At 43.0% G+C, this 21984-nt stretch overlaps 1 protein-coding gene across 2 annotated transcripts; it reads right to left on the reverse strand.

The window, feature by feature from the left end:
* Positions 1-1903: 1903 nt before the first annotated feature.
* Positions 1904-21721, reverse strand: LOC110008176 (uncharacterized). 2 transcript variants are annotated; one of them, XR_016044711.1, is made up of 3 exons: positions 18193-21721; positions 12821-12922; positions 1904-12578 (listed from the first exon to the last, which is right to left on the reverse strand). XR_016044711.1 is itself a non-coding variant. In XM_088852206.1 (3 exons), exon 2 carries the CDS (start codon positions 14567-14569, stop codon positions 13640-13642), a length of 930 nt encoding a protein of 309 aa, XP_088708332.1. In that variant the 5' UTR covers positions 14570-16524; positions 18193-21721; the 3' UTR covers positions 1904-12578; positions 12821-13639. The 2 variants fall into 2 exon arrangements, 1 of the variants encoding a protein (XP_088708332.1); XM_088852206.1 differs by having other exon boundaries at positions 12821-16524.
* Positions 21722-21984: the final 263 nt, after the last annotated feature.

Raw genomic sequence — 21984 nt, forward strand, 5'->3', positions numbered from 1 at the left:
AGAAATGTTTGTCTTCATTGGTACTCTTGTTGGTCCTCTGGTTTTCTTGCTCTGCATATTTGACTTTGGCCTTTCATTGTTTTCACAAGAGTGCAGTTGTTAGGCTACTAAAAGTGCTTTGTGGAAGCAATAGCATAATTGGCATCCATTGAAGCCCTATGATACAAATATGTAGAGCAAAGGGTATGCATTGGTGAAAAATGTATTGAAGCATTATGAAATATTGAAGAGCGAAATTTGTGGAGAGCAGTGTATTAGAAGGTTAAAAATGTTTGAAAGTTAGGTACATGGTACAAAAACCCTACTTTGCTGGGGTCATCACTCTTGGAAAGTGAGCGACCTACCTAATTGGTAATGAAACTATTAGACTGCTTTTCGATAGTCCATTGGGCAATGGCACACTTTTCTTCATATTCTATTTCTAAGTATTCTATCTACTTAGAAATAGAAGAAGGGTGTGGTTTGTACAATGCTGAGGCCCTAACGAATACACATTTAAATGGTACCAAGATATGTTGTTTTTAGTATCAACAATTTTTGTGATGACCTGAAATTTATTTTCATCTCAAATTATAAAATTAAAAGAGATCGAGTAGATATATAAACATTTGAAAATCTAAACAATCAAATTAGGAAGTCCACCTCAAAAATTTCATTGGAAGAGGTTTTGTTTTAATGACCAAATGTCTACAAATTGATCATCTCAACATCAAGATGGATGGACGTGAGAAAAATAATAGATTTCAAGTTTGAAAATAATGCATCTTGTAAAGCAATTTTGGACCGTCAGTTTTCACGATTTTTAAATTTTCCATAGATCTGCTTGATCTATATTATTTTTTGATAATTTTAAAGTTCAAGTACGCTTTAAAGCATCATGGTGTTTGAAATACCGTGATGGCTAAAGGAGATATCACATTGTTTAAAAGTTGTGATGATCTCCAAGAACTCAATAATCATCCAATAATCATCACGGTGTTTGAAATTCCATCAGAGTTTTGGGTCCAACGTGAAGCCTTCATAGATCTAAGACTATCAAGAAGAGTATTTTTATAAAAAAAACTCTAACAGTAGATAAAACGGGTATAGATGAGGTTATGAAAATTTTGGGATTTATTTTTAATAATATTTTAAAAAAGGTATATTTTGGATAATTTTCCTATTTTCTTTTTTTTTCTCTTTCTTTTATTTTTTCTTTTATTTTTTCTTTTCTTCTTTTCTTCTTTCTTCTTCCTTCTTCCTTCTTTCTTCTTCCTTGTTTTCTCTCTTCTCTCTTCTCTCTTCTCTCTTCTTTCTTCCTTTTTTCCTTTTTTCCTTTTTTCCTTTTCTTTTTTTTGTTTTTTTTGTTTTTTGTCAATGTTAACTTAGGATGACTGAAATTTGAACTCATTGTAGCTCAACGTGCCCTAATCGTAGTCCCAGTAGCTCTCTTCCCGGTTAGTACTCTAAAAAACAGATTGGTTTGCTTAGTTTGAAATGAAACCAGTTAGGTAAAACACCCTAGACTCTCCTGTTCAACTAGAAAAGTATACAATGAAAAGCTGGTCACAATTAATCTTGCGTAGACAGCCCGTTCGAAATTTTGGCCAAGGGAATTTTTAAAAATCTGAATTCTAAGCTCAAAGGACCATAGAAACCTAGTGAACTATAGACAATTTAGACCTAGTAGAACCATCCCAAACTTGACCAAAACCTGTCCCAAGCCATAGTAGACCCCTATAGTAGCCCCCGAGAGTTTTCCAACGGTCCAAAAATCGTTTGAATTGGACCTACATAAGGATTTGGTTTGAAAATTACCAAAATGGCCCTATAAATGGATCCATCGCGACCCGCACGAGGTTCCACGCATTGCGAGGTTCGATGTGGCTCGATAGGCTCAAGCGCGGCCTGATGACACCGAAAATTGCATTTTAAAATCACATAAACCTAAAAAATAGTAAAAATCAATAAAAATATATAGATTAATCCTAATTAAGCTAGGAGATTAAATTGAATAATTTCAACCCTAACCCTAGCTCAAACTCATAAATGCTCCTGTCGAAGCATGATTGTTGCCGCCCCATCATATCCTTGTGGAGTCCAATGGCCCTTAGCATGCCAGCATGCTTAACCAAGGGAGGATATTCGTCGAACTCCAATAAAGGGGAGGAGGGATTCTTCATCTCCTCCCGAGCTCGTTCAAGCAATATCCTCGTCCCTCTAATGGTCCACGAGAGAGTGGAAACCCTGCTGTCAACCTCCGGAAACACCATTTGGGTGCGTGACGCTAGGGCAAAGCCAAGCCTTTCCAACGCCACCTCTACGAAGGAAATAATGGAAGGCTGATTGGAAAAGGATAAAAAGTAGTGGGCCTATCGAAGGGGTCATCTCTTTCGAGGACCATACCCGCAATGCAGAAATCTCCTGGCCCTACTAGACAGTCAGGTAAACTCTTCCCGCAGCAAGTTTGCATCAGGGACGCCAAGAGCAATAAGCTCTTCCATGGCCCTTCCTAAAGGGAAATAAAACATGCATAGCTCAGAAAGGGAGGCCCCACAAATTGATATATGGCCTTCAAAAGGTCCTCCTCGAATGCCAACTTCCGAATATCTAAGCTCAAAAAGGACAACCCCTGAATTTGAACAGAAAGGGGCACATCCCAGGGACTTCCTTGCCCCAGGTATGGAACAGGAAGAGTGGGCTCCTCCACATCATCGGCTATGGTTATTATTTCACTTGGATTTTGCTGACCCGCAAGCCTTCTTGTCTAGGACCTCGTAACATGACAACCCGGCATCAGAAAAAGCAAGGAGATGGTAAAACCGTTGGGTACAAGGTGGAAATTCACAAACAACCTCTCGGTACCACATGAGACGCCTTTATATAAGGACCTCAACACATGTCGTGAAGGCGTCAGTGCCATTATTTCACCTGGATTTTGTTGACCCGCAGGCCTTCTTGTTTGGGACCTCGTAACATGACAACCCGATATTAGAAAAAGCAAGGACATAGTAAAACAGTTGGGACAAGGTGGAAATTCACAAGCAACCTCTCGGGACCACATGAGACACCTTTAAATAAGGACCCCAACACATGTCGTGAGGGCGCTAGTGCCATTGCAGATGGTGCCAAAAGCTGACATAGGCCTTATCATAACAAGCCCCAAGGGTTCCTACAAGAGGCCACTCAATCTAATTAAGTCAGGATTGACTGAAAGTATGATTCCCTCAAGCCCAACGAAGGTCAAATAACCAAAATGCCCTTGACCACAGTGGGGCACTATTTCAAATGGCGCTAAAGGCATTCCCATTAGCGTCAAATCTAGTTCCGGTAGATGCCACCTAAAATGAAATGCAAAAATTAAACGGATCCTTGGGGAACCTATACGAATACTCCAAGGGATACTCCCATCGATTAATCAAAGCAAAAAAATGCAAACGCATATACACAATCAAGCATTCTAGAAATCAAATCAAGTGATGAATATTTTATTTAAATAAGAGAAACCCGTTAGGGAACCATTACAAGAACTGAAGCAAGAGAAGTAGTACAAACACGAAGACAATAAACTTTCAGAAGCCGTTCTTCGCTAGAACCTGTTGGCTCTTAACTAACTCCTCAAGTTAAGCTGATGGATGCTGCGTTTCAGCCAACTCTTCCAGATCCATGATATTCTTGGCAATGATAACAAGTTCATCCACCTCCATCACAAAAGAATCAACTCTAGGGGAACCCACCTCCTTCAGATCCGCTACCACTGTCTAGGAAAAAGGAATACCTCCTCGTAAGAAGCATGACTCAGGGCGCGGTAGAGACTCTTTAAGATAGAGGAATGGTTCCCCTCAGGAAAGTCAAAGCACGATGATGATCGAATCTCAATGGACTTACCGGGGTCTATCCCAGATTGAGATACAGAACCACGTCCAGGAACAGACAATTTTTGGTGGGGAATAGCATCAGCACAGTGGGACCCGTTGATAACACCACTAATCACTGATTCTTGGGATGAAACACGACAGTGAGAAGACACTCTAAAATCTAAGAAAAAAAAAAGCCACCAATGGGTTCCTTTGAGACCCCAAGGATCCCTTTTATAAGAAAGAAGGCCCCACAGTGGGGCGCCATTCGAACTTGCACCAACGCCATTTCGAATGATGCCAAACCCCATGCTTTGTCATTTCAACTCCAATCCCCAAGGGATCAGAAGCAGTCCCATCAAGCCGAAAATCGGGGTAGGCTTATAACCAGGGATATCAGGCCATCTTGGATGAGCTCATTTGAACTGGTGAGGTGTTCATAGATGACACACCATCTCCACCTGAAAAGGTGCTTCATAAGATCGAAGCTCTAAGGCATGAGAAGGTCGAACAGGTTTAGCTTCTGACTCAGGAAACCCTAGTAACTCCTGTTCTTCAAACCCTGTTGAAAGACCTAAACAAGGGAAGGAACATCATGGTCGTTGAAGGTCGAAAGCCCTCAAGAGAGAGACCATTCGGCAAGCCAATGTGGTACCTAAACCATGAGCTCAAAAGGTCGTACCTGTCAAGAAAAAGTCAAAGAACAAACGGCCTCCAAAAGCTCAACACCAAAAAGCGAAATTACCACAGTTGCCGATTGGAGCAACATTCCTCCCCTCTTCCTACTTTGTATGACTTCATCCCAAGGCAAGTTCTCTTTGCCAAGGGTGATCAATACATCACTATGAAAGCACTTCCATCTACGTCTAATACGGGTGAGGACATTAAAACACCCCACAATAGTCTAACAAAGGTGAAGACTTTAAAAACACCCCTCAACGGTCTACCTAGGATAAAGACCTTAAAGATCCCCCTACAATCGTCCAATTAGGGTAACGACATTAAAAGGTCCTCGATTACGTCCAATGAGAGTGAAAGCATCTTTGAGTCCAATTCAGGTGATGGCCACAAAAGCTATGCGATTTGGTCCAATTTAAGTGATGACTCTAAACGCTCTGTCCCTTCTGCTATCCCTGATTCTTCAAACCTTCTTCCCTCTCAAAATATCTCTCTAAACTCACCATGGAGTGTTTAGATTTTGAGGCTCTTAATAAAGAGCTCAAACTCTGCAATACAAGCAAAAGGCATAGCAAACAGATAAGAAATACGGCTGCTCAAAAGGCCGTTTTCTATAATGTTGGGGATGCTATGGCCTTCGCCGCTAAAAAAGACAAGCCTTGTCCCACTCCCGAAGAGGTGTTCAATAGGCTTCTAAACCCAAAGTCTAAAAAGAAATCCCAATAGCCTGCAGAGCCTGACTTGGGGGAATTATGGAAGAACCTGAAGGGAGAAAGTCCTTCGAACTATGAGGCATGCCATATGCGGGTGTTTCATGAGGGAAGCACAACAGCCTCAGTTGTTAGAATGAGGTTGAGATCAGGAAGGAGAATTGGGATAGGCATTGAATAGCTTGAGCCCACAAACTTGACGGTTCAAGGATTTAATTAGTTAAGGGAAAAACCGGCTAGTGTTATTCGTCTCAAGCTCAAGATTGGGGATTTGAATGCTTCTACTCTATTTCTTGTCATTGATACAGATACTTCCTATAATATTCTTCTGGGTCGTCCCTGACTACACAACCATGGGGTAGTTCCATCTACACTTTATCAATGCTTCAATTTAGGCAGAATGGAAGGCAACACACGATCTATACTGATAAGAGACAATTTCCCATTGTTGAATAGCATAACGCTCATGCAAAATACTAGTTTATAAACCATGTGCATTCCCAAGAGAAGACGTTGCCTATAAAAGCCTTTACAAGGGAACAATCGATTCAAGCCCGCAGGCACCAACAGTCACTTATGCTCATGGTGACATGAAAGTGTTACATATTCATATCCCCTTCTTAAAAGCTGAGGCTGCATGATAGGCCGAGAAAGACCAAAAGGTCTTGCACATTCTAGTCTCTCTAAGAGAGGAGAATGATGCTTGTCGTACCCCCCAAGCCGACAATGCACCAAATCAGCAAAAGGTATTGCAAATACCTAAGGTCTTACATATTGAGAAGGACAACGATTGCCTCACACCTCAAGCCCCCCTTAAACAAAATCCCCCTAGAGTTCTGCAAATACTTATGTTCTTGCATATTGAAAAAGACAATGCTCACCTCACACCCCAAACTCCTCTTCAACGAGACTATCAAAATCTTGCAAATCCCTAAGGTTTTGCATATCTTAAAAGATAATGCTTACTTCACTTCTCCACCTTCTCACCAGCAAGATTCTCCCAAAGTCTTGCGAATACCCAAAGTCTTGCGCATTGAAAAATGCAATGCTTACCTCACTTCTCCACCTACTTACCAGTGAGACTCTCCCGAAGTCTTCGCGTGTGAAATCCGACCGTTTATCACGCACAGGACCAATGGTAGCCCTGGACCTTACGCACGCGATGGAACTGGGCTCGTGTCAATTCGATGCGTGAGCACCGTGAAATGGCCACTCGAGCGAGGCATGTCACTGTTGAATTTTCTGCAACTATCTTCACGATCGCCAATTTCTCTCTAGTTTTTCTCCCCTACTCGGGCATCATCACGGGTCATGCCGCATATCAAAACGCTCGTCTTGACGAGATGAATATGGTCACCAAATTTGAGCGCGATCCGACTCACAACAAGTGAGATACAAGTCTTCAAAATTGTTGCTCGTGGTGTAGGGAGGTCGCACGGGGATAGCGTGCATCCTACCCTTTTTTTATGTTTCACCCATAACTTTGTCTTAGAACGTCCGTTTAAGCTAAAACTTGACCCTTAGGGGTTTTCGACCGTGCCCGATCTAATGGCGGTGGTCCCACGGTTGTTTGACGCACCGAAAATAGAGTTTTAGTTACGGGGTCCGTTTCAGGGTGCTAGAGGCTGATTTTTTGAAATTTCTTCTTTGTCTGCGCTGCCTTAGACATGTTGGATTGCGATGAAACTTGGTAGGTGGCCTTTTTGAGTGCTTATGAAGATTTTGACCCGTTCTAGGGAAATTATGAGACTGTCGGGAATTCCACTGTATGTCAAGGCTTTATTGATCGACCTCTCTTTTATTCCGCATCGGGGACTCAAGGTGCTGAAAAATGTGTTCAAACAGCTTGCCCCAGCAAATGTTGTGCTTCGAAAAAAGCGAGAAGGACAACATTCAAAAAATTTCCTTCGACTTTATTACTTTTTTCTTCCTAGCCACAAGACCACGTGAACACCGAGGAGATCCACGCAATGTTGTAACTAAGATGCTCATACGTTTGGATATAATGTACAAGTCCATTTGTGGAGATTTTAGGGGGAGAAGAGACTTTTGAGGGATCTTATCAAAGTCCTCACCCTCGTTTGGACTGTTTGTGATTCTGACTGCTGAGGATTTTGTACGAACCTCGTTGGTCAGAATCAGGCCCGTCTAGCAGTCGAGTGCCGTGCTGAAGGGCATTTTTTCCATTTAGTCTGAGTTTGTTTGTTTTGTTGTTTGTTCTTGATGGTTTGCTGAAAGGCCTTTAGTTGGCATTCGTCTGCATTGTGTACCAGAATGTCCTTGGTGGGCAGGGTACCTCAGTTTATCGAGGTGATTGGCTTTGGGTATAACCCCTGCCTACTATTAGCAGTTTCAACAATCAAGATACCTCTCTTCTTTGTCCGAGGCGTCCCCTAAGGGCTCAATCCTATTGTTGCATAATAGGTCCAAAGTCTGGCTGACATGGCTTTCTTGGGGCATCTTCAGCATCTTGGAATGCGTTAGTGACCTCATGGGAATAGTGCTCTTCTTCATGAGACTTGTCTTGCCGTCTTGGCGAATCTTCTATCCTTTGAGTCCTTTTTGCGAATGGACTCAGGCTGTCGGAATCTTGCCTGATGCTCGTATTATTTGGTCCTAGTATTGTGATACCAGGGATTTTTCTCTTTGAATAGGTGTTGAAGCCGTCTATAGAAGCGAGCGCTGCATCAACCTGCTTATTGGTCTAAGCGTCCTTTGCAGATTTTCACTTGGACTGGGAAGTGGCGTCGTATAAACGGTTTTCACCAACTTCCTTTTATTTGGGGCTCCTTTACCAATGACCCTTCGACCATGTCCACTCTTTTCATCCATTTTTACTCACGGTGCCCTTTTCGGGTTTTCACCGTGCCCAGGTTTTTATTTTACGAAACGCTTTTACTCATAGTTTCGTGACCATGCCCGTCTGTCTTTTTTACTCATAACGTTCCCTTGTCTAAGTATTCACTATGCCCGCTATTTTTTCCTCTTTTTTTCTTTTTTTTTGAGAAAGCGTGTTTAGGGTCATGTCTTCGAGACCTGTGCGAAGCCTTTTAACATCAAGCGACCAAGACGTGCACTACAGTTTAAGGTCATACAGCTGGACCATAGTGGAGATGGGTGGTAGTCTGTTGAGATCATGGAATGAGTATGGTGGTGGTTTTGACTCACTTTGGGGAGATGGCACGAGACTACCTATAAAAGATGGATGATGTATGAATGGTGGGTGAAAAGTGGTGACCCACTAGCTGACGGCGAGTATGGATAGTGGGATGGCTCGTCGTTTTGTGAGCACGGGTGAAACTCACTCGGGAATGATGAATGGTAATGACGAAAGATGGATTTCTGAGGGGTTGATAAAGGTGGTGCGCGCACACGAACGGGTTGGTTAGGGAAGGCATGCGTGAAGACACATAAAAGGCATGTACGCGTGTGTGGGGGTGTGTTTAAGGTCATGCCACCGGGACCTGTACAAAGCAGTTTATCGTCTTGCAGTCAGGACGTACACTATACTTTTAGGCCATATAACTTGGACCGTGGTTATGCAGTTTAGAGTCATGCAGCTTGGACCTCAGTTTAAGGTCGTACAACTAGACATCCGCTACAATTTAAGGTCATATAGTTCCGACCATGGTGCTAAGCCTTTTAACGTCATGAGGTCAGGACGTGCACTATGGTTTAAAGTCGTATAGCTTGGACCGTGGCTATACAATTTAAAGTCATACAGCTAAGACCATACAGTTTAAGGTCATGCAACTAGACCTCCGCTACAGTTTAAGGTCATATAGTTTGGACCATGGCTATGCAGTTTAGGGCGATGAGCTTTTGCCGTCCATGACAGAGGAATAAGAAGAGAGAGAACATGGACGGCGATGAGCTTCCGCCATCCATGACATAGGACTAATAAGAGAACTTTGACAAAAACCTGGCCTACCACTCGGGTTAAGGCCCGACTCACTGTTTACATCCCAAGAGTAGAAAGACATCATACCCAACGATAGGCTCTGCCGTGCATGAATAGAGAAGAGAGAGAAGAGAACAGGGAGAGAGAACAAAAGAGAGGAAAAAGAAAGGAAAGATAGGAGAGAGGGAAGGAAAATGAATAAGATTAGGGAAGAAAGAGGAAAGAGGGATATAAAGGAGAAGAGGAGAGAGAGAGATGAGAGGAGAGAGGAAAAGAGACGAAGGAGGAGAGATAAAGAGTGACGAGAGAAGGAGAGAAAAAAGATAAACGAGGGGAGGAGAGAGAAAGAGATAGATGAGGGGAGGAGAGAGAAAGAGAGAGACAAGGGGAGGAGAGAGAAGGAGAGAGAGGAGAGGAGAGAGAAAGAGAGAAATGAACGGAGAGAGAAAGAGAGATGAGAGGAGAGAAAAAGTTACTTCACCCAAAGGGTACCAGACTTTTCCTTCTCTCTCCTCTCTCTCTCTCTCTCAAGAGTTGCCCATCATTTCAATGCGAAAGCTCCCAAATTTTATTCATAAGATTGAAGTATGAGGGGTCATTGGACAATTAGGTTTAACATGTATTTATAGAATTGGGCCCAAACATGGGTGTATGCCCAAAAACTATCCTAATTGATGATAATTACAATTTATTTGAATTAAAATAAAATCTAAAAATGATTGCAAAAAGGCTATTTTGCCCTACCCAACAATATATGAAATTCTAAAACAGTCCATGCTGCTGCCCTAGAACTTGCGTGATCTTCCATGAATGATTCGAGTTTGCTCCAGCATCTGTTTGGCCGAAAGATAATTGCTTTCTGTCGGGCTCGGCATGATGATCAATTTGATACCAACTTCGAACTACGACTAGCGGTTTTAGGCCACGATCATGCGACTCGCAATTTGTATGGATCTTCGAAACTTCTGATCGATAGTGTGCTTGTTTTTTGATGTTTTTTTTTTATTTCTTCGCTAAATTGCATTGAGCATGCCGTCACGATCACGTTGCAACAAACACAACTCGATTTCATGTCCGGGCGAAGATTTCATCATCTTGGGTTTTTGGCCAGAATTTAGAAATACGGCGGCCGAAATTTACAGCAACTTTATCGGCTTCGCACATGAAATCCGACCGTTCATCATGCACAGGGTTCGGATCAATGGTAGCCCTGGAGCTTAAGCACGCGATGGAACTGGTCTAGTGTCAATCCGATACGCGAGCGCCGTGATATGGCCGCTCGAGCGACCCGTGTCGCTACTGAATTTTCTGCAACAATCTTCACAAATTGCCAACTTCTCTTTACTTTTTCTTCCTACTCAAGCTTTGTCACGAGTAGTGTCACATATCAAAACGCTCGTCTTGACAAGACGAACACGCTCACCAAACTTGAGCACGATCCGACTCAAGACGAGTGGGATACGAGTCTTCAAAGTTGTTGCTCGTGACTGTGCAAACCAGTCTCCTTTATTGGATATTGGTGCAGGGAGGCTGCACAGGAATAGTGTGCGGCCTACCCCTTTTTTATGTTTCACTTATAACTTTGTCCTAGAATGTCCGTTTAAGCCGAAACTTGACTCCTAGGGGTTTTTGATCGTACCAAATCTAATGGCGGTGGTCCCACAACTGTTTGACGTACCGAAAATAGGGTTCTAGTTATGGGGTCTATTTCTGGGTGTGAGAAGATGATTTTCCAAAATTGTTTCTTTGTCTGCTTTGCCTTGGACATTTCAGATTGCGAGAAAACTTGGCAGGTGGCCTTTTGGAGTGCTTTGGAAGATTCTGACCCGTTCCGGGGCAATTCTGATACTATCGAGAATTCCACTGTATGCCAAGGTTTTATTGACCGGCCTCTCTTTTATTCTGCATCGGGGACTCAAGGCGCTGAAAAATGTGTTCAAACAAACCCCATTGAACGGAATATGATAAGAAGATCAGCTACTCGATATGTGTGTCATGATGGCACCTTATTCCGAATCTCTTACAACAGTATGCTACTTAGGTGCATTGATCAGAAATATGTGTACCCCGTGCTCAAGGAAGTTCATGCTAGAGTGTTTGGAATATATCAATTTGGCCCTAATCTGTACGACAAGATTGTCAGGATAGGCTACTACTGGCCTACTATGAGTTATGATTCTCTTATGTTCGCAAGGAACTTCTCAGTAAGTCAGATTCACTCAAGCTTCATTCATCAAGCTCCTAAACCTTTTCACCCAACAGTATCATCGTGGCCCTTTGCTCAGTAGGGAATGGCCATTGTAGGTCCTATCGACCCGCCATCTTTCACGGTGCATGTCTTTATACTTGCTGCGACATATTACTTCTCCAAATGGGTATAAGCCATCCCTCTCAAGAGTGTCCCAGGACTGCACCAACATATCATATATAGAGTCGGTGTGCCTGACCGAATCACTTTTGATAATGGTCCTCAGTTTTGAAGCAATCATATCGATTGTCTGGTCAACCAGTTCGGGTTTCAGTAGAAATATTCGACCACGTACCATCCAAGAGCTAATGGTCTAGACGAAGCTTTCAACAAGACCTTTTTTTATTCTTTAAGAAAGTTTGTCTCTGACACAAAAAGGGATTGGCATGAAAGGCTTTCTGAAGTTTTATGGGTCTATCGCATTACAGCTCAAGGTCCAACTCAGTTGACCCCTTATTATCTGATATATGCGGGTGAGGTTGTGTTACCTCTGGAAATATAGTTGTCATCACTCAGAATAGCTCTTCATTATAGGAGAACAAATGAAAAACGAGCGGCTCTTCGTTATCAGGAGCTCGATGCACTTGATGAAAAGAGGCTGCTGGCGCAACAAAGTCTTGAAATTCATAAGAACTGTATGCAGTGAGCTTTTGACAAATCAATCAAGATACATTCATTCATGAAAGGAGAATTGGTCTTGACAGTAAGAAGGCCGATCGTCACTCACAGTCGAGCAAAGGGGAAGTTCGAATCAAAATTGGAAGGACCTTTTCTGGTAAAGAAGGCTTTTCCTAATTGAGCTTACATACTGGATAATGCTGAAGGTGAAGAAGCTATGCCCCCAATCAATGAGATATACTTCAAAAACTATTACTCATATACATGATCCAAGCCACATGACCTTAAACTGCATGGCAATGGTCCAAGTTATATGACCCTAAACTATAGCACACATCCTAGTGGCATGATGTTAAACTACACCACATACGGTCTCAAAGTCCCGACCCTAAAATTGCCTTCACTAGGTCTTGGTGGTTGAAGTTAAACACATCAACTCTACGATCTCGACAACACCACCATAAAACTACCTTCACTTGGTCTTGGTAGATGACCCTAAAACACACCAAACCTTAAGCACACCTCCCCATGGTCACAGTAGCATGACCTTAAAATTGCCTCCTCAAAAAGATGGACATGGTGAAAACCTACAAGGGCGTCATGGGTAAAACAGTCAAAGAACAGAAAAAAGAAAAAAAAGGACAGGCGTGATAGTAACACCAGCTATTGCGAGTAAAATATGTCACAAATAAAAAATGGGAACTACGAAAAGTCACAAGGGCGCCGAGAGTAAAAATATAAAAACGGCAGGCATGGTGTAAAAACCATGGGCAAAAGGGCCACAAAAAATAGATACGGGTTTCTTGTGAAAACCAGAAATAACACATACCTTGTGGACTTGGGTGAAAATCCAAGAGAGCATTCATGCCACACATGCTGGAAATCAAGCAAGTCTCCATGCAAAGCAAGCCTCTAGGCTCATCTCTTACCCCTTTTTAGAGGAGACAAGGGTCAGTTACAAGAGATTAAGAAAGAAGAGTGCAAGTCATGAAGAAGAAAAGAAGAGCAAATTATAGAGCAAGAAGAAGAAAGCAAGCCAAGGATAAAAATAAGAGAATTCATAGACCCCTAGAAGTTTTCAAGCGCCTCGTGAATCTTGATCTTTAGCGCCTTCGACGACTCCAGTGCCTTCTTCATCTGTGATTTAAGATGGGACATTGCTTGAGAAACTTGGCTTGACATCGTGCTAGTCACAGCCACCTTGGAGTCCAAAGTCTCCAACTCTCGAGACTGACTCTGAACCTCTGCTCTCGTTTGCTTTTACCGAGTTTTCAATTGGTGGATGTCGGCATCCAACCTAGCTCTTTCTTCCTCTAAAGCTGCAATCTCCGCAGAGACGCTACATCTTCTTGCTTGAGGTGAGCTTGATTAGAAAGGAGGGTACTCTTTGTCTCTTCATATCGCCTCATGACACCATGATGTTGGGCTAAATTATCCTCTAGAGCACATGAGGCCCACATATCTCTTGCACCTCTGACTCGCATTGGGAGGCCTCAGCTCCCCAAAGTTTGAGCTTTGACAGAAGACTCTCATACTGATCAAACAGCCCTTATCATAGCCAACAGCCTTCAAGGCTGTAGCGCAGTCTCTAACTCCAGCAACCTTGACAGTCAGGGAGAAGGCACTCTCTTACTATTTCAAGACTTGATCATAGAAAAGACGCACTTGTCGAAGCCTTCACATCTGCTGTGGTGCTTGACATTGGGGCAAGCAAATAACTAGCTGTGACAAGAGGAGGAGGTTCGGCTAAGACAACCGGCTCTTGAGGAGCGAGAGCCGAAAGATCGTTCGAAGAGACACAAGGCTTAGGTACAGCCTCTACCACATGAGCAGGTTTAGTCTCTACATAAGAAATCGTAGAAATTGGTGCTTTTGAAGACAAAACTAACACAAGTTCCAAAGTTGCATTTGAAGGAGCAAATGTTTGAGGTTTTGCCTCTGAAATAACGGGAGCAGAAACCTCTGAGGTGGTTACAACTGGAGCCTCATCCATAACCTCCGGCTCAGCTTCAAGGATGTCTCCTTCCTCAGTAATGGTGCAAAGGAGGTCTCCCTGACTCAATGGTGAAAGATCTAGAGTTTGCTCTATCACAGGCTTGACAGGTCTCTCGGCAAGAGGTGCCTCTTTTTCTACAATAAGGGGAGGAGCACTCTCAACTTGGCGACTCAACTTGAAAGATGTCTGACCAGATATACTTGGTTGCGTCTTGACAACTGTAGATACAATCTTTGGAATAGGAGTTGTTGCCTCTAATATATGAATTGGGCTGGAGGTAGCCCCCATATTCACACGCTTCTCGGGCCTAGGAGGTAGTGTAACTCCTTCACTTGAAGTAACCGGAGCCATAGGACGTATGATCGGACTCGACATAGTATTTTTTCTTATACTCTTCTCGGGAACCTTAGGAGCTGTAATAACAATGGCTTCAGAGACCTCTACAACCTTCTTCTTTCTTAGCCTTTTCTTCTTTGATCCCTGCTCTGGGATCTCTTCAGCCATTGGCTCTGGAGCAACCTCTGTGGGCTTCTTTCCACGATGAGGTCTGGCAGGGGAAGCAGAATGGGGCTCACTCCCCATCAATATATTCAGGTCTTAGACAGGACGACCTTCATGGCTAGAGACAACATGACCCTTGGTCCATTCAAAGATAAAACAAAGGCCATCAAAAAGTGATCTGGTCTCCCTCAAGAGAGAGATATTGGATACCAGCAAGATCCACTGCTATGGAGCGGGCTGCGCCAACTCTCCTCCAGGGTCGAGGGTAATCCAATTCATAGATTTTGTTGAGAGCTGGAGGCACAAAGTTCTTCTCGTGCCGGTCTCACGCTTGGTGCTATTAATGACCTTCCATGTCTAGCTCGCCTACTAATCCGAGCAGTTGGTGACAGTCCACCATCGACAGTGGCCTTCAGTGGCGTGGCCTATGCAACCATAATGAGGAACAAGAAATTTGCTTAAACCCGTGAGACTCAGGCACATCTCCCAATCCATCCTCATTTTCTCGTCTGTCCAAGACTCTTTGCTGCCCCCTAAAAGATCATGGTCTTGATGTGCCCCTTTCTTCCCATACTTCTTTTCAAAGAGCAACCCTGATCAAGACCATGTTGACAAGAAAACCTATGAGGGATATACCCCTCCAACTTCTGTCCCCGACACTTCGAAATGGCAAGATACATCCCCTAAAACTTAAGAGATACATTATTACTTTAGTCTCAGTGGTACACCCATCAATAACCTCACTGGAAAAATCAATATATACAAGGTCAATGAGACCACTTACTGGGAATGGACTACGCTGAGAAAAGAAAGAAGCACTAGCATAAAATTTGAGCGCTTCACCCAGGCCCCCAAAAGTGGCTTTCATGCCTGCAATCTGTGGCATCTGTGGGCAAGTAAATCCTAAAAGATCCTCGTTGATCTCAGATGCCCTTATAAAATACGCAGAAAGCCAACCAAATATGTAATGAACTACGACGCTTGTTGTGAAGCGCCAGGAAGTACTTCCCCTCCTAAATATTAACTTTTGCTATTCTAGGTTGCAGCTTTACCACGTGCAATTGCTCCTAAGCCGTGGTATATGCTACAAAGTATCAGCTGAGCTAGGGTATACTCATGCCCCTAAGCAAGCCGGCCCACTACATAGAAGCAGTCGGAACGAATGACATTACCATTTGACCTTGAAAGTGCGAATTTGCACAAGAAAAGAGTCAAATAGGCAGCCAAGTACACCTGATCTTTTGCAGGCCATCTAAGGGGGTTCACATGATCCTTGGTGTCCTCTTCTTCTCCCACCCCTTAATCATCATCATCCTAGATGACGCCATAACTGGGTTCCCGCCTGTCGCAACGGTCCTCGTGAAAGAAGTCTCTCCATGCTGTAAAATACAAAACCTTAGACTTTCTCTTCACTTCCTTGTCCTAAAAAATCACCTCGTTATCGGGGATGAACTCCTCATTCATGAAGCCCAGCATCGATAGGCCACCAATAAAATGCATGTCGAGGAGAGTGATGCCCCCTCACTTAGATCCAAGTGTCAGCTATTGGTTTTGTATCACCAGGTTTCCAACAATGCCTTGATAGTGTTGGAACACCTATCATAATAGCTAGCTAAGCACTGGCATGCTGCAGCCAGACCACATGCCTCTAAAGCCCGAGCATGTGATTCAAGGGCATCAAATGTCCAAATGTTGTACCTCCTCAAGTATTGGAGCTCCCCTGCAAAACGAAGTCCACCAGATGCCCAGTGCAACCCTTTCTTTGCCAACATTCTCTTGCCTAGAGTGAATCAAAATTCCTATGAGAGCATGGTATATCGGTCTACCATCTCCTTGAAACACGGACTCGCCATGCTCATCTTCATAAAGATAGAACTGCACATCTTCACCCACATTGGTGATGCTTAGTGGCCACTCCAACTTCCGAGTGGGCTCGAAAACATATAGAGTAGTGGATCTCACAAAGGAAGCACCTGTATATTTACAAGTGCCCAATTCTCCAGGGCACGGTAATTGGGGCACATCAAGAATTTTGCCTACAAGAGAGGTACATGAGAAAAAGATGAGCAAATTGACAAGACATATAAAGGCATCAAAAATCTTGGAAACTTTCAACACCATCTCCCCTATATGCATAGGGCTGGCAAAGAAGGTGCATGGCTAGCCCAAAGCACTTGGGAGATTCTAAGAAGTCACGAGTCGGACGACCCTGAGAATTTTTCTTTTTTTTTGACACAAGAATGCCTCAAGAATACTAGAAGTGCATAACTATGCATGACAATACTTAAGAATGCACAATTGTGCAATGGGCTGCATGAATATACTCAAATATTCTTAACTACACCAGAAAATGCATGACAGTGCTCAATAAGTGATCACAAGAATTTTGGGTGGCATAACTATGCATTAGAGGTACGTTATGCATTAGAGGTACGTCTTTATGAACAAAGAAACGCATGAAAGTGTTACAAAGATGCTTGAGTTGGTAAGGCATACATAAGAATGTGCTGCAAGATAGGCATGATGGTTGCAGAATTTTTAGTGACATTCAAAGCATTTGCATAAAAAACGTGTTCTTGGAGTGCTCAAGAGATGCTGCCAGCTGTGATCAATGCACTACAGGAAAATTGGCATTGTTGTCATGTCCCAAGTGCTCAAAATGGATAAACACCCAATCCAAAAGCATGGGGTATAACAGACCAAGCAACAGTTACAAAAATCCAAGTGTGCTTATGGCACTTATAGAATTTTTGTGATAATCGCAGGGTCATATGTGGGTTATGATCAAAGTTCATAAAGTGCAGTCATGTTTACAAGGGTGCAACCAAGGTTCATGATGAACATACTCTGTTGTGACAATCAGTCACTGTCCATATGGTGAGCAATACAATGTTCATCGTGAACATGGTGTGAGAAGATCAAGAACAACTATAACATTTGGGTCTAGTGTTCATGTTCAATAACACTTAAGCTCATAAGCCTTGATGAGAAATGTAAAGTGGTGCTCGTGATGACCGAGTGCATCCACACGGTGATGGTAAATGTTCTAAATTCATTCATGAAGCTTATTCATGTTCATAAGTCTACAACAAGATGTTCAATACAAACCACTCTATGCCATGGCTAAAAAAAAAAACAACACAAGCTTATGGTCTGTGATCAGATGACTGCTCATATGGTGCAAGATGGTGATAGACAAGGTACAAGCACACCCGTGACATTTGAACAAGGAGGTGATGCCCGATAATGCATAACAGTGCCGAATGAAAGCTCAAATAGAAAGTACAATGTTGAGCATGACCGAGATGGTCACAATGCTCAAACATGCCCAAACACAGTCACGACCAAGACAAGTATGTTTAAACACACTCAAGAGCACCCCAAGGGGCAAGAAGGCGCACGGTGTGGCCAAGGTGGATGCATGAGGCAGCTAAGGCATGCCTGGGACGAGCATGATCGAGAGGGTCATGACGATGAGGCGCACCCAAAGACATACCATCATGATGAAAGAGGATGAAAGACCATGAAATATGGTAAAATTGTGCTCAAAGGAAAGCCAAGATGTCAAAGTTATGGCAAACGGAACCACTCGGGCATAACATCAAACATCTGGTGCACAATAGAAAAGTAACACGAGAAGGGCGATCCAAATTTTTGATCAGGCATGGGCAAGAAAAAAGAAGGGTCATGAAAAGAGAGAATACCTTTGGGATGACGGGAACTTGTGCTGGCCATGGCCATGACTTCAAAAATTGCTCACCAAAGCTTTCTCTCTCTCTCTCTCTCTAGTGAAACTTGGAGGGGTAAAAATCTCTTTTTCTTACCGACTATAAAATCTTTGGGTAAAACCCTCGGCGCGGGCCTGTCATTTCTTTTTTACCTCCCTCCCTGTCATTCGGTACAAAACCCCTGCCCGCGCCTAACCGCGGGTCCGTCAATCTTGGCACATCCTTACCCTTCCTTTTTCTTTTCTTTTCTTTTTTTTTGTTAGAACTCACCTACCTGCGCCTAGGTGTGAGCCCGTCAAATTTCATCTCTCTCGTTCAGTAAAAGCCCTGGGCTCATGCCTAATCACAGGCCCATCAAATTTCATTATGCCACTCTTTTTCTCACTCATCAACAGTTCCCTGCCCATACCTAGGTGCACGCACGCAAATTGCACTTCACCCCTCTCTCTCCTTTTCGTCAAAAGCTTCAGGCCCGTGCCTAGCCGCGGGCACGATTACCCCTCTTTCAATTCACTTTTTTCCCATCGCAATCAACTTACACGAGCCCATGGTTTAACCATGAGCTCAACACACACTTGTGCACACTTTACACAAGGTGAACAAAAGAGCTATGCTCCTTGTCTTACCTACACACACTAACCCCTCAGTAGGTAACCCCAAGGCTAGGTGAAGCCCAGAACTTTGAGCTCAGTAGCCCCTTTTTTTTTTTTTTTTTTTCAAAACCCTCTCATCACAAACCATGGATTTGTTAATCCAGTGTAGCCCAGGGTTCAGTGTAATGAATTTTAAATAAACTCTAAGGATATTTTGGTTTTTTCAACTCCCAATGGAGTCATATCGTTGATATTCCTAATCCTCACTAGGAATACATTGAGATATACAGTTACATTAAAACTTCAAAATCAAACTCAAGCCTATCATTGGGGTTGACACATGCTGTTTAATGGAAAAACCTGATGGCTCACAAAAACCATGGGAATCCTAAAACCATCCCATTCACCAACTCTGTCTCCATCACAAACCATCCTACCAGCCCTTGTTCACTTGGGCTTCAACTTACAACTCCATTATCCCAATGGAGTTATACCAAACATACTCCACCTATTTGAACCTTCACAAGACCCCATAAGAGATATCATGCTCAGAGTACCATAAGAACCCCTAATGATACTCCATCCCCAGTAGGCCACTACTTCAAGTGGACTATCACCCTTAGTGGTCCATCACCTTGGACGATTCATCATCGCCAGTGGACTACTACCACCAAGGGACCATATACCCTAACGGTCCATCTCCCTCAGTGGTTTGTTATGCCTGACGGACCAACATCCCCAGTGAGTCACCACTTTTAATGGTCTATCTGGTCCATCCACCACAACAAACCACCATCCCAATAAACCATCATCCCAAGGGTCTAATACCCCATTTGATCCTTATTACCCCAGTGGAAAGTCACTATTCTCAATCCACTGCTACCCTCAGTGGTGGAAATATATGTTATCCCTAGGGAGTTTCATGCATCATAATCAACTGGTCCATCTCAAACCCCAATACCCAGCAAGCATGAACCATTCATCACCTTGCAAAACCTAGAGCATCCCTAGTGATGTCCACTTCCCTCAATAAAAGCCTCACCTATGGTATTTATTATCTCGGTGAGCCTTATGCAGATATAATCCCATTGTTCTATGCATCGTCAAGGGGGAGGATTTATCTAAAAAGAAAAAAAAGCCAGGCATGATGAGCATCCGATGAGGATCGTCATAAATAAAAGTGAGAGCTTCCAGGGGACATAGACACGAAGCTATGGATAAGATTAGAAAAAAATAAATTGGGCATGGTGAAAACCCGAAAGGGCAACATGAGTAAAAATAAAAGACGGGCATGGCCATGAAGCCATGAGTAAAAGTGATCTAAAAGAAACCGGGCATGGTGAAAACCTGAAAGGGCGTCATGGGTAAAAATGAAAATAAAAGGTGGATGTGACCACGAAGTCACGTGGAAAAGAGCCTCAATAAAAGAAGAAATTTGTGAAAAATGTTTTTACGACACCGTTTCTATCCAGTTCAGGTGAAAACCCGAAAGGGCGCCCGAACTAATAAGCAGGATGATGCAGCTTTTGACCAAAGACAACTTCAACCGAGAGCAGCAAAAGTCTGATGGTTTAGGAATCGATACCTCTAGTGGATACCTTACCATCGAAACCAAAAAGATCTTAAGAAAATCCAACAGCTTGGGTTTAGCTTTGGCAAAAACCCCATGAAGATCAGAATAATCATTAAGATGGAAAGTCAAGATAGCCATTTGTTGAAGAGATTCTCCAATCCAAGATGCTAACAAAAAACAAGAAGAATGTTTTGACAACCCGAGATAGAAGTTCTTACGAGGAACTTGATTGCCCAACCAGAATCGATGCCCTGGTTCCGAGGGTAACTGTCCTAATTAAGGCTCTCATTGCCAATAGGTTTAACTTTAGGGTAAGCCACCATCGTACAGCTGACTAAGCCTGGTATATCGAGCATACGCCCCAAAAGAGATTGTCTTACTAAGGCATCCATTGCCGACAGGCTTCGACTTTCAAGACAGGCTGCCAAAAATCCCTTGCCTAAGCCCGGTACATCGGCTGTAAACCCCCAAAGAGACACTCCCTATGCCATCAGTCCAAATCCTAGTGAAGCAGTTTTACACCCCATTAAGGGTTCTCCTCGGTTGACTATCCAAAGCAACATAGAAAAATCCAAGGTTCAGTGTAAATGGGGAGAAAGCTCTAAAGCAAGGCACCCCACCACTAGCCTCTCCAAGAAACAAACCCAAGGTTCATCGTAAACGAGGAGGAAAGCCCTTAAGCAAGGCATCCTACCACTAGCCCTTCAAAAGACAGAGTTCAGTGTAAGCGGGGAGAAAGCCCTTAAGCAAGGCACCCCACCACTAGCTCTTCAAAGAAAAACCTGATGGATTGGGAAGTAAGTCTCCACGTAAGGCCCCCGATTGCCAGACACATCTGGATTCTGATAACAGTGGGAAAGAAGCCCTTAAGAAAATACGGGTCTGCCGCAACTGTGCTTCAAAGAGCTACAGTTTGGTACAAGTTTTATGCGTGATCAGAAGCCGGATGATACGAAATTTGAGCTTGAAGAAAGGCATACTTTTTTGTTTGCCAGAATCTCATTTTCCAGCGACCTCCCAAATTTGGAATATGCTTAAATGGAGGCCAAAACGGACGAAAATTACTGTAAAATGATTGTGATAATGTCCTCTTCAATTTGTGATAAAAATGAAGACTTGGAACATTATAATCAACCTACATTGATGGATGAGGAATTGTAAAGTTTATGGATTTGGCCGGATTTTGGGTTCTTCCTAAAAAATATGTTTCAAGACGATCAAAGGGTATCAAAACGTTAACAAGCATACAAGCATCGATTCTACGATGATTGATCGCCCGAATTAATATTGTAGGTGTCTGAAAAAGCTCCTGAAGACTAGCAATAGAAATGGGCCCCTCATAGAGGGATGGTTTTGTCATTTGTTGAAAAGTACTTAGGGGTATTTTGGTCATTTGGTCCAAACAGAGGGTGATTATTTTAATTCAATAAATGTGTAGTTTTTTTAAAATTTTGGGTACTTTTGAGTATTCCACTCTTGTTTAGTGGTTGCTCTATATAAGGAAACCCATGTCACTTGCAATAAGGTATTTGAATGATTCTTGAAAGTTAAGTCATTAGTGATCAAGCTCTTGCTTGTTCTTGTGCTTTGATTTCAAATTCA

This window comes from Amborella trichopoda, chromosome 11, assembly GCF_054954075.1.
Source record: "Amborella trichopoda isolate Santa Cruz 75 chromosome 11, AtrichopodaSantaCruz75HAP2 v2.0, whole genome shotgun sequence".
Lineage (NCBI taxonomy): Eukaryota > Viridiplantae > Streptophyta > Magnoliopsida > Amborellales > Amborellaceae > Amborella > Amborella trichopoda.

Bases quoted from the DNA above. Each gene is read 5' to 3' on its own strand.
- LOC110008176 (XM_088852206.1), bottom strand. From the start codon at position 14,569: ATGGGGAGTGAGCCCCATTCTGCTTCCCCTGCCAGACCTCATCGTGGA.